This window comes from Gorilla gorilla, chromosome 13, assembly GCF_029281585.2.
Source record: "Gorilla gorilla gorilla isolate KB3781 chromosome 13, NHGRI_mGorGor1-v2.1_pri, whole genome shotgun sequence".
NCBI lineage: Eukaryota > Metazoa > Chordata > Mammalia > Primates > Hominidae > Gorilla > Gorilla gorilla.
Window position 1 is genome coordinate 108,881,608 of NC_073237.2, and position 13,767 is coordinate 108,895,374.

Genomic DNA, 13,767 nt, shown 5'->3' on the forward strand with positions numbered 1-13,767 from the left:
ATTGGATGAGTGAATATATGAAGTTACCTACGTGTATGAGGCTGAGTTTCCTTACCTTGAAAACAGGAATAACAAAGGGATTGCTTATGGATTATAGACAATTTATGTAAAACCTCTTGGCATATAGTAGGCATCAATTAGTGCTACATATAACAATAATAAATTTTATACAAGAGTCCTTTTATTAATATCAAGCAAGTCCCACAAGTAATAGGAGTTATCCAGGTTGATGGGGTGGTGAGAGAAGTCTACCTACAAGACACAGTTGCTTCAGATAGTTTCCAGCATTTTTTCTTCCTCTCTTGCTGTAAACATTTATTAAAGCAGAGTATGTTCAACAGTTCTGGGCAGGATCAAGACTGAAAGCATAAAGACATGGTCCTAAGGGGCATGCAAACCAATTGAAGAGAACTTCTGGACACAATGAGAACACACTCCTAAAAAATAGTAAAGCAAATGTGAGGCATAGACTGAAGAAGAGAATAAGGGAGTTGAGTGAGTGTGAGGAAAGGTTATGTAAAAGTGGATTTCGAATTGAAAAAAAAGACGGTATTTTGACTGGCACAAAGACCATGTGAAGGCCGGGTGCGGTGGCTCACACTTGTAATCCCAGCACTTTGGGAGGCGGAGGTGGGCAGATCACCTGGGGTCAGGAGTTCTAGACCAGCCTGGCCAACATGACGAAAACCTGTTTCTACTAAAAATACAAAAATTAGCCGGGCGTAGTGGTGGGCACCAGGAGTCGCAGCTACTTGGGAGGCTGAGGCAGGAGAATCGCATGAACCTGGGAGGTGGAGGTTGCAGTGAGCCAAGACTGCACCACTGCACTCCAGTCTGGGCAACAGAGCGAGACTCCATCTCAAAAAAAAACGAACAAAAAAAACAAAAAACAACCATGTGAAGATTGCTCAGGCAGTGCATGGGGAAGGTGTAGTGTGGGTGTCCTGGTGCAGACAGATCCTGGGGACGGTAGGAGACTGGTAGTTTGGTATAGAGGAGATGCTCAGAGGGATCAGTGAAAGGTGAGGTGAGGGAGGTAAAGTGAACCCAATTTGCAGTTCACCTTGGTCATTGCATTTATTTTTTGTTTTGCTGTTTCCCACAGCCCTAACCAGTTAGCACCTTGTTTGAATACATTCATCAATAGTCCAGAGAGGGTGAGAACTATTAGATGAAGTGTTTTTACTTTGAGATGCTCTACCTTGACTTACAATTTGAACAGATTAAGCCTGGTTTTAGCAGATCACAGGGTCTTAAGAAAAGCCAGCTAAGGGTTGTGAGCTAGTTATTCCTTTGGCGACCAACATTTAAAATTGGACATGTTGAGACCTGTCTTTATCTGAAGTAATTATGGCAAGTTAAACCATGTTCCCTTTCCTCTGAGGAGATGTGAGCCCCTCTGAAATATTCCTCCCTCCTTCCTACAATTTTTCTCTCACTTGACCTTCCCTTCTGATTCAAAGCTGGTTGATGGGTTGTGGAATCAGGATTTAAACACCTCTATCAATTTTATGAACAAAACTTTAAAAAAAAAAAATGCTAACACAGAGCCGGCTGCAGTGACTCATGCCTGTAATCCCAGCCCTTTGGGAGGCCGAGGGGGGTGGATCACCTGAGGTCAGCAGCTTGAGACCAGCCTGGCCAACATGGTGAAACCCCATCTACTAAAAATATAAAAAATTAGCCAGACGTGATGGCAGGTGCCTATAATCCCAGCTACTTGGGAGGCTGAGGCAGGAGAATCGCTTGAACCCAGGAGGCGGAGGTTGCAGTGAGCCAATATCCCACCATTGCACTCCAACCTGGGCGATAAGCGCAAAACTTCGTCTCAAAAAAAAAAAAAAAAGCTAACACCATTTAATTCAAGGCTGCCCATGATGGCACACAAGACATTTGAAAACGTAAATTACAAATAAATGATAGGTCTTCATGTGCTAAGGGTATATAATTTTTTATTTGCTTTCTCTTTCTTCCTTTTGATTGTTGTTGTTGATAGAAATGCTATTTTTTCAGTGAAAATTTTAGATAGAACAGTCTTTGATTTTCAGTATTTATTTTTATACTTCTATTATTGGAATGCCTGCATTAGTAGATAAGCTAGTATATATGGCAAAATTGTTGGGATTAAATGCAAGCTTACTGCATTGATTCCATGCTGTAAGTATTGTTCCCTACTTATTCTAATATATACAGATAGATATAGATATACATATACTTTAATAGACATTTCATGTTTTAAAGTGTTGTCTTTTAGAGTTTTCTGTTATTTATCATCCCAAGATGTAATTCTCTAAAGAAGGGAATGGCAAATTATTTTAATGCTTTTATTGTTTTTATTTCTAGCTTATTCCACTAAGCTCAACAAATTTCCTGTATTTAATATTAATGATGACTTGAATGATCTGTGTACCAGTGCAGTAAGCCCAAATACTACCAAAGCCACGCGGTACGCCTTGAATGTGTGGCGATATTGGTGCATGACCAACGGGCTCAAAGACCACACAGACATCACCAAGGTAAGGGACTCTTGAGTTTACTTCTTTCAGCCAACTTCACTGAGCTTCCAAATGCCAGGCACTGTGCTAAGCATTGTAGGGAACACAGAACGGTGGCTTTCTGCCTCGGGAAACTTTGGAAGAACATGAAATAGAAAAAATCCACACACAAAGCAGAATTTAACAAGCATTTTATGAATTTATAGATTGGAAATGCCTGAAAAGTTCAGATGGCTAAATTAATTTCAATTTGGTAAAACTGGAGAGAGAATTGATATTTAAGTGTTTTTTTTTTTTTTTTTGAGGAAAGATAGGATTTTAGTAGAATTAGATGAGGACGGGAGCCTTCTAGGCTGAGTGATGTGAGGAAGAATAAAATTTGGGGAGACAGACTCACTTGACTACAGCAGGGCCCTCATATCTTGGTATCATGGACAATAAAACCAGATTCTGATAACCCTTAAGTGCCAGGCTAAAATCTTGTGAACACTGGAAAATCACTGAAATATCTTGCTTTGTTTTTGCTAAGGAGAGACTTTATTTGAAAGGATTATTGCAGGGGCAGAGAAAGGGACTATTGTAGTAGGGAAAACACTGTGACCATAAAATCTGCAAGCATCCTAAGGATTAGACAAAAGGGAAACCACTGAAGTTGTTTGAGAGAGAAGAAACATAATGAAAGTGGTATTTTAGGGAAATAATTGGAAGTGATGAGCAAAAAGTTAATTAATGTCCTTGGTCCTCCATTTCCCCATTTGTAAAATGAGCTCTTAAATTTCTTCCAACTTGAAAGCCAGGGGTACTGGCACACGCCTGTAACAGTCCCAGTTACTTAGGAGGCTAAGGCAGGAGGATTGCATGAGCCCAAGAGTTCAGGGCTACAGTGTGCTACAACCATGACTGTAAATAGCTACTGTACTCCAGCCTGGGCAACATAGCAAGACGCTGCCTCTAAAAAACAAACAGGAAAACTGAAAAACTCATCCAACTTGAAATGCTTGAGGTTTGTAAATCGAAGGAGAAAATCTTGGACATGTGGAGATAGAACATAAAGGTACTGTATTTTGATTTGACTGCATTGAGTCTAAATCAGATTTGCAGATGGAAATGGCCAAAAAAGAGTTAGGAATGTGGGACTTAAAACATGGCGGAACTGTTAAAGCTGGAAGTATACATTGAAAAGTCTTGCAAATAGAGGTCATAGTTGAAGCCCAAGGGCAAGTGAGATCTCCAGGTTTGAGTGATGTGCTTAGGGAATCAACAACAGATGAAATAGGACAGGAAACCCAGGTTTCTACTCCTGGCACCGTGGTACACTACATAGTGTGAGGGGCCTTTCCACTGTACTTGAAGACAGGGAAACATCCATGGGGCCAAAAAAAAAAAGTGCAACGGATGTAGTGACCAGTAAGCACATATGAAAGGCAGGGTCCTGTCTGAGAGCATATGTTGATAACATTATTTAAAAAAGGGAAGATGAGCTGATGAATCCTTGATGAAAAAGAGGACCTGAAAAGGTCCTAAAGTGGTTCTAGGTAGGTAGCATACCCTGGCTCCTGGCAAAGTCATATGATAATACTCTTTTAAGGGAAATATCCAAAATGTAGGTGCTCAGGTTTTTTTGCAGATTCAGAGCAACTACATTTGTGCTCGTTAAAAAAAACAAAAAACAAACAAACAAAAAAAAAAACAGCACTGAAGGAAATAAACCACAATGCATGAGGATGAATAAAAACAACAAACAACAGATTTAGACACGAAGGCCTTTAGATAGCAGATTATAGACTATATATGAAAACATATAGAAATACACAACAATATACTAATCACAGTAATCTAGCAGATTTAAAAACAAATTGAAATTTCCATTTCTTGCCAGAATTACCCTCCTAGAAAACCAGATACAACATGTAAAACAACTCTTTAGACAGAATGGGCTGCACAGAATGTGAGCCCTAAGGCACAGGAAACAAGTGAGAGGAGCGCTGTCATCTCAGGATTTCTGCCTGGAGGCAATTTCTGAACTGCAATGAAGGGAGGGGAATCTGCTCAGAGCTTGGCAATCTCACTAATTTGAGGGGAGGCAGAGATCACAGTTTAGAAAGGCTGAGGATACAAGTTCACTAGAAAGAAATTTCATCGTTTATTGAGAAAAAAACGACAAAATTCAGAATCCAGTATTGTAAATTTCACAATTTCTAGTGTCCAATCAAATATTACTAGACATGGGAACATGTGACTCATACATGGGAGAAAGATCAGTTAAGTCTTTCACTTCAGCCAGTTTGGAGAGCCAGATTTACCCTCATTCTTGAACAGCCATAAAACAGATGAAAGATATAAAACAATGTTTTTCAAGGCATTATATAATAGGCTAAGGACAGTGACCTCCGAGAGACAGCAAACAAGGTAATACCTGTGACTGCTCCAGCTTACTGCCTTGAGAGAATTAATAGTAGGTTTGTGGTACAGGGAGGGAGAATCCAGTCAGAGCCCAGCGGACTTGCTGAATTAAGGAAATGGAGCTGAGAGTCCAGAGAGACCAACATGGCTAAAGTTGTCATGACAGAGTACTCAGAACTAGAGAGCTGCACAGCAACATAACCTAAGAGCTCTGAAGATAATCTCCCTCAAATACTCAGCTGAGTACTGATCAACATATGTGTGTGAGGAAGCTATCTGAGGCTGACAAAGAACTGCCTGAAGAGATTAGAGGGAACAGTACTTGGCACTCACACAGAATTGGAAACTGTACCTGTTCCCACCAGCCAAACTGGAAAAACCTCAGGATTCATGGGGTACTCAGAAAGGACTTGCATCAGGTATGGGGAATAATTAGCCCTAGACAGAGCACTGCTCTAATCCCATCCAAGAAATCTTGAAAATGCTTTGATCCAAAATGAGGATCTCACAAGGATCCAAAAGGATCAAAGCATTTTCAAGTAACTTAATCATGTCCCAGAACAAAGTTTCAGAATATGTATAGTAATGTAAAAATATCTAGAACACAAGAGATAAAATTCACAATGTCTAGCATCTAAACAAAAATTATCAGACATGCAGCAAAGCAAGAAAATACATCCCTTAAAGGATGAATCCATCAAAACCAGGCCAGAACTAACTAGATTATATAACTAGAAGACGAGGACATTAAAACAGTTATTGTAACTATATTTGATAAGTTCAAAAATTTAAGTAGAGACATGGAAAATATAAAAAGGACCAAAAATGAACTTACAGTTATAAAACTACAATGTGTGATGAAAAATAAATGCTTATGCATATTTTACTTAGAGAAGAAAATATGTGAACTTGAATGTATAGCAATAGTAACTATGTAAAATGAAACACCGAAAGAAAAGAGAATTTTTTTTTTTATTTTGAGACAGAACCTTGCCCTGTCACCCAGGCTGAAGTGCAGCTCAGTCATAGTTCACTGCAGCCTCAATCTCCTGGGCTCAAGTGGTCCTTCCACCTCAGCCTCCTGAGTAGCTGGGACCACAGGCATAAGCCACCACACCTGGCTAATTTTTTTTTTTTTTTTGTACAGACGATGTCTCTCTGTGTTGCCCAGACTAATCTCAAACTCCTGGGCTCAAGCTATTCTCCTGCCTTGGCCTCCCAAAGTGCTGGGATTACAGACATGAGCCACCATACCCCACCTGAGAATTTTAAAAAATAATCAGAACATTACTGACATGTGGGACAATTTCAAGGAGCCTAATGTACATGTAATTGGAATCCCTGAAAAAGAGAAAAGGAGGAGGAGGAAGTAACCAAATTACTTAAAACCAATGATAAAGAGAAAAAAGCAGCCAGATAAAAAAGACATATTATATACAGAGGAACAAAGATAGGGTTGACAACAGATTTCTCATTTGAAACAATGAAAATGAAAAGGCAAGGGGCAATTTCTTTAAATTATTGAAAGAAAAATACTTTCACTATCCTCTGTGAAAACAGCTTTCAAAAATGAAGATCAAATAAAGACTTTTCAGGCATTCAAAAATGAAGGAATTTATCATCAGCAGATTCACACTTAGAAAAATGTTAAAGGAAGTCCTTCAGCCAGAAGGAAAATGATACCACATGGAAATATGGATCTAAACAAAGGAATGAAGATTACTGGAAATGATAGCTACATGGGTAAATATGTAAGTTTTTAAAATTTTAAATTTTCTTTCAAAGATCACTGACTTTTTAAATGAAAATTATAACAAGATAAAATGGAATAGTAAAAATATTAAATTTATACAGAAAAAAAGAAAACTCTCATTAGAAACTGTGCAAACCAGGAGACAATAGAATAACATCTTTAAAAAGCTGAAGGAAAAACTGTCAACATAGAATTTTATATTCAGAGGAAATAAAAATAAAGGTAAAATAAAGACCTTTCAGATGAATCAAAGCTGAGAGAATTCATCACTAAAAGACCTACACAACAATATATATTAAAAGAAGCTCTTCAGGCAGAAGCAAAATTATACCATACAGAAACAAGGATCTCACAAAGGAATGCAAAGTACTTGAAATGGCATATAAAATTTGTTTTTCTCATAACAATATATTGCAAGGTTTATATTTTATATATGGAGGAAAAAATGCATACAGCAATAGCAAAAAGGATAAGTGGATGAATGAAAGGGTAGTGTTGTAAAGTTCCAACAATATTTGTGGAGTGGTATAGTATTTGAAGGTAGACTGTGGTAAGTTAAAGATAGATATTGCAAATCTTAGAGCAAGACTAAAATATAAAACAAAGAGATAGAGTGGATAATCCTAATGTGGAAATAAGTGGAACTGTAAAAAAAAAATTAAATGGAAAAGAAGAGGAAAAAAGGAACAAAGAACCAATGGAACAAATGAAAAACAAATGGCAAGATATGGTAGCTGTAAACCCAGCTATCTTGATAATTATATCTACCAATGAAAAGAGAGATACTTTCAGACTGGATTTTTTAAAAAAGCAAGGACCAACTATGTGCTATTCACATCTGACTTTAAATATAAAGACTGAGAAATGTTAAAAGTAAAGTGATGGGAGAAAGATATACTATGCAAGCATTAATCATAAGAAACCTGAAGTAGCTATTAATATCACACAAGGTAGAATTCCACAGAAGGAATTTTAACAGGAAGAAGGAAATTTCATAATGATAAAAACATCAATTCATAAAGAAGACATGAAGATCATGTGTATACATACACTTAAAGACAAAGCATAAAAGCACATGAAGCAAAAGATGATAAAACTTAAAGGAAAAATTGCAAATCCACAATTGGAGATTTCAGTACTTCTCCCTTGGTAATTTATAGAACAAGTAAACTGAAAATCAGTAGGGATAAGGACTTAACGCTGTCAAACTGACTTAACCTGATTGACATGTATGTAGCACTCCAACCAAGTGCAGAATACAAATTCTTTCCAAATGCCATGGAATATTCACCAAACTAGACCAGTATGGTGGGTCATAAAACAAATCTCAATTAATTTAATTAAAAGGGTTAAAATCATATAGAATATGTTCTCTGTCCACAATAGAATTAAATTATATATATTTAATTCTATATATTTTTTATATTTAATTCTATGTATATATATATATATATATATTTTTTTTTTTTTTTTTTTTTCGGAGACAGAGTCTCACTCTATCCCCCAGGCTGGAGTGCAGTGGCACAATCTCAGCTCACTGCAACCTGTGCCTCCCAGGTTCAAATGATGTCTCATGCCTCAGCCTCCCAAGTAGCTGGGATTACAGGTGCCTGCCACCGTACCTGGCTAATTTTTTGTATTTTTAGTAAAGACAGGGTTTCGCCATGTTGGCCAGGTTGGCCTCAAACTCCTGACCTCAGGTGATCCTCCTGCCTCGGCTTCCCAAAGTGCTGGGATTACAGGTGTGAGCCACTGTGCCTGGCCAAATTAAATTATAAATTAATTACAGATAGCTAACTAGAATGTACCCAATACTTGGAAGTTAGCATATTACTAATAACCAAAGGACCAAGAAGAAATCACAAAGGAAGTTATAAAATGTCTTGAACTGAATGAAAATTAAATCACCACTTACCAGAATTTGTGAGTTGTAGCTAAAATAATGTCTAGAGAAAAAATTTTTAGCTTTAAATGCTTATCAAAGAAGGTCTAAAATCAATGAATGTGAAACAAAAAGAAATAAAAAATATGCTCAAGTGATTCTCCCACCTCAGCCTCCTGAGTAGCTGAGACTACAGGCGTGCAACACCATGCCTGGCTAATTTTTAAATTTTTTTAGAGACAAGGTCTCACTATGTTACCCAGGCTGATTTCAAACTCCTGAACTCAAGTGATCCACCTGCCTTGGCCTCGCAAAGTGCTGGGATTACAGGAGTGAGCCACCATGCCCAGCCCAGTTTTTATTTTATTCTTTCCCACTTGGTGTCATCAGCCCCATGACCAGTCTTTGACTTCTCTTTGGTCATTTTTACATCAAGGAAGCCAATTTTATCATCCATAGTGAGTCTTGACATGGTGAATCAATTCAGAATGGTTACTAAAGGAAAATGATTTCTTGTGATGTCTTTATAATTGATTGAAACCTTAGTAACCTGGGGGAATAATCACTAACTAAAACTGAGTCAGAGAAAACTAAGGAGGCAAACAACACGGGCCAGGATGAACTGTTTCTTGTGTGCAAACAATATAAGTGTTGTGACTTGACATTTCTCTAGGAATTGCTTTGGCTGTGATTTTACTTTGAAACTTGTAATGTTCTGTGGAAATAAAAGAAAAATGTTCTGTATCTTAAGCCAGCTTGGTTCGCCTGGCACTAGGTTAATTCGTTGGTTTAACCCATTGTTTTTTTTGTTTTTGTTTTTGTCTTTTGAGGCGGTCTTACTCTGTCACCCAGGCAGGAGTGCAGTGGTGTGATCTTGGCTTATTGCAACCTCTACCTCCGGGGTTCAAGTGATCCACCCTCCTCAGCCTTCTGAGAGTAGCTGGGACTACAGATGTACACCACCATGCCTGGCTAATTTTTGTAATTTTTGGAGAGTTGAGGTTTCACCATGTTGCCCAGGCTGGTCTCAAACTCAACTCAAGCAATCCGCCCACCTTAGTCTCCCAAAGTCCTGGGATTACAGGCATGAGCCACTGTGCCCCGCCTAACCCATGGTTACATAGTGTCAATCATGTATTTCGGGACTTCTGGTATGTGTTAAAGACCCAGTCATAAATGAAATGTAGTTCTTGTCTTCAGGGAGCTTTCAGTCCACTTCAAGAGATAGACATAGACTAGGTAAGAGAATGTACAACATGGAAAGGACCATAATAAAAATTTAAATTAAGTGCCATGGGATCCCATATGAGAGAATAACTTGCTTAGGTTATGTAGAAAGTAAAATTTGAGCTAATTCTGGAAGAATGAATAGAGATTTTCCAAATAGAGAAGGTTAGTAGAAAAAAGCATTCTTGGCAGAGGAAGTAGCATGAAAAGGTCTTATGGTTTCTAGTTATGGCAAGAAGTTCGATGAAGCTGGAAAATAGAGTACAAAGGGAACCAAAAGGTCAGGTTACAGAAATAGGGTGTGTACTGGTCATCTACGGCTCCATAACAAACCACTCAAAAATATAGGGACCTAAAGCAACAGCCATTTTATTTGTTCATGATTTGATGAGTGAGTTAGCATTTTGTACTGAGCTCAGCTGAGGACCTCCCCTACTAGTCTCACTTGGGGTACTCATATGGGTGCAGTCATTTCGATGTTAGATGGGAAACAACTTGTCCCCATATTCCCACAGTCTAACTGGGCCTCCTCACATGGCAACACCATGCACTAAGCCAGTAAGAACCTATAAGACAGAAGCAGGCCACGTGCGGTCACACCTGTAATTCCAACACTTTCGGAGGCCAAGGCGGGCGGATCACTTGAGGTCAGGAGTTAAGACCAGCCTGGCCAACGTGGTGAAACCCCGTCTCTACTAAAAATATAACAATTAGCTGGGCATGGTGGTATGCATCTGTAATCCCAGCTACTCAGGAGGTTGAGGCAAGAGAATCGCTTGAACCCTGGAGGTGGATGCTGCAGTGAGCCATGATCATGCCACTGCACTCCAGCCTGGGCGACAGAGTGAGACTCTGTCTTAAAAAAGACAAAAGCAGCAAAAGCAGAACCCCTTGAAGCCTGGGAATTCACACATTCCTTGAAGGCTTGGAATTCACGCATTGTCACTTCTGGTTAAAATAAGTCACATGGCTAGCCCAGATTCAAGGGGTGGGAAAATGGATTCTGCTTGATCAGAGAAGCAGCAAAGTCTCATTGCCAAAGGGTGTGTGTACAGGGAGGGGAATCGTAGCTGTCTTCTCATACTGTCAGAAGCAGATTGTGAAGACTTGCACACAAAGTAAACAGTTTGGAATTTATCTCAAGGGCACAGGAAACTATCAAAGTTTGGCTTTTTGGTTTTTGTTGAAAGCACTAACATAAAAAATAAGATTTTCTACTCAGCACCCCTTATTCAGGAACCGTTCCTCTCTTGTAATCCACATGGTTATTGCAGAAACCATCACATTAGGAGAATGGATAGAATGGACTACCTTTTGGCAAGTTGTTTGAATTAGGGCCAATCAGAATCCTTCTTTTTGGTGTTTTTCTCCTGAAAATGAGAGTTGGTCTCTTGCTAAGCCTGAAGCTTTACGATGTAAATTTGGGGGAGTGCTAGGTGGCTGTGCTTGCAGCTATGTGAAAAAAGCACTCCGCACAAAGAAGCAGAGGCGAAAGATGAGAATCCTGATGGCCTTGGAGTCCACTCGTTCTGATATCCCTCTCTGCCTCAGCTTCAAGTTTGGTTTGTCTCTTGGAACCAAAGGAGTCTCGACTACTATAAAGAGAGCTTACCACCTGCAAGTAGGGAGTTGCAAGTGACAACATAAAAATCCAAAAAAAAAAAAAAAATCCAAAGCCAGCTTTGTTTTAGTGCAATGGTTACTGGCAAGTTATTTTAACTGGTTATCGCTGGTATATAAGAAAGCTGTTTTTCTTATAGTTTGCAAACAACTAACCTACTCTGATAGCTTTTCAGCTGAATCTCTTGGGGTTTCCTAGACCAACAACCAGATTATCAGAAAGCAATTATATTTTGTCTTTTTCCTTTCCCATATACATGCATATGGATGTGTGTGTATATATAAATTCTTTTTCTTGTCTTATCTGGTTGGTGAGAACCTCCAGAACAGTATTATATAATAACAGTGATATTCAGTAAGCTCTTCCTGTTCCTGACTTTATAAGAAAGATTCGAATGTTTTCATTGTGGGTACAGTTTTTCTAGCTCTTCCCTGTAAATTACACTTCATCGTAGTAAGAGGATCTTTTTCTTCCTATCTAAATTTGAATTTGAATTTTTAAAAATTTGTAATGGATATCACATTTTTTCAAATACTTTTCAAGTATGTATAAGTTCATATTTTTGCTTTAATGTGTGAATGTCAATTATATTAAAATATTTATGAAGATGGAGTCATTTTGTGTTCACTTCAGGAGTCAAACACTTCCCATGATGCCCACAGGATAGGTTCGATGCCTCTCTGTGTCTTCCCATAATGCGTTGACTGTATTGTCATTAATCCATTCATCCAACAAAAACTCATGGCACTCCTCTATAAAACAAAAAAAGAGATTGAATCATTTTTACATTCTACAATAATCCCCCCTTGTTTTGATGCAGCATCGCTGTACTGCAATCCTAAATTTAACTTGATAATACAGGCATAACCAAACACAGGTGCAGTTGCTCACCACTTGCAAAGCCAGTAACAAAGATGAGATGCAGTGAAAGGAAAGTGACTTTCTTCCAGAGTTAGCAGTGGGTAAATAGCCAAGGCTAGTGCCTTAAAGAAACCATTTTCAACTTTGGCTGGAGAGAGGGGCTTAAAAAGGGAACTTGGAATGGGAGGCATGCAGGAGTGTTGCTGGGCACAAGGTCTCTGTGTCTTGTTTCAGTGGCTATCTTGAGTCGTGGTCCACCTGGAGCATGGTGGCCTCATCTCAGTAATAGCTGGGTTGTTGACAAATGGCCTTGAGGTAATCTCTGGAATTTTGAAACTGGATCTCCAGGCCTGGTTTCTCTCCACATTAGTTCTGGAACTTCTAAGTAAGCACATAGTTAGATAAGTGTGCCTGGTGTAAGTTGAATAAGTACATAATTAAATAAATGTGCATGGTGTAAGGGAGTGTCTGGTGGGAAAGGAGGGAAACAAAGGGTTTTAAGGTACATTTCAAGGCTACATTCTGAGGCTAAGAAGAAAAGAAAAACAAAACTTTACAATGCATTTTAGCTGGGTCCAGTGGCTCAAGCATATAATCCCAGCACTTTGGGAGGCCTAGGCGGGCGGATCGCTTGAGGTCAAGAGTTTGAGACCAACCTGGCCAACATGGTGAAACCCTGTTTCTACTAAAAAATACAAAAATTAGCCGGGTGTGGTGGCACACACCTGTAGTCTCGGCTACTCGGGAGGCTGAGGCAGGAGAATCACTTGAACCCAGGAGGTGAGGCTGCAGTGAGCTGAGATCATGCCTCTGCACTCCAGCCTGAGCAACAGAGTGAGACTCTGTCTCAAAAAAAAAAAAAAAAAAAAAGCATTTCAAGGCTGGGATACCTGGTTACACAGGCAGTCCTTGTTTTGAGAGGTACCATATGAACTGGAATCTGTGTGTCTCGGAGCCATGCCCTCGCTGTGGGTGGTACTAATGTGCATACATTCTATTTAACCTAATAACATGCGAAATGAAAATTGCTTGTATTTTACTTCGGGGAGTTTATATTTATATACTTTGGGTTTTAATGTAATATTGGTCAGATTTGGGCTAGAAAAAAATGAAGAGCCTTTCTGTCTTTTTCTATGCTCTGAAACTATTTAAATGAAAAAGAAAAGCTGAACTGATTCCATAAAGGCATCCCTTTAGGAACAGTATACATCTTTGACAATCATTTCACACTCTTTGGGGCTATTGAGATCCTTTACCTTTTATTGAACCCATTTTAGTAATTATATTTTGCTAGACAATTGTTCAGGTTATCTAGATTTTCATATTAATATGTATAAAGTATGTGATGTTCTTTCATATTCTTTACTCTTTTCATTTTCTATATAGTCTTTCTTATTCCTAATATGATTTAGGTGTATACACACTTCCTTTCCTCCTTTCTCACTCTCATAATTTATAAAGTCAGACCTGCTAGAAGTTTGTCGACTTTATAGGTCTTTTCAAAGATTACATTTTTATCTATCCC

The 13,767-nt window shown here is 38.7% G+C and overlaps 1 protein-coding gene across 3 annotated transcripts in view; it reads left to right on the forward strand.

Moving 5' to 3' along the window:
* The window catches only part of KIAA1958 (KIAA1958 ortholog), a 175,850-nt gene that overhangs the window by 153,856 nt on the left and 8,227 nt on the right, over nt 1-13,767 (forward strand). For 2 of the 3 annotated variants that reach the window (XM_063696996.1, XM_063696998.1), the window contains one exon: nt 2,344-2,516. In XM_063696996.1, the coding sequence (XP_063553066.1) occupies nt 2,344-2,516 (173 nt within the window). Of the gene's footprint in view, nt 1-2,343; nt 2,517-6,045; nt 6,650-13,767 lie in introns of those variants that run through there. The other variant, XM_063696997.1, reaches the window with a different exon arrangement.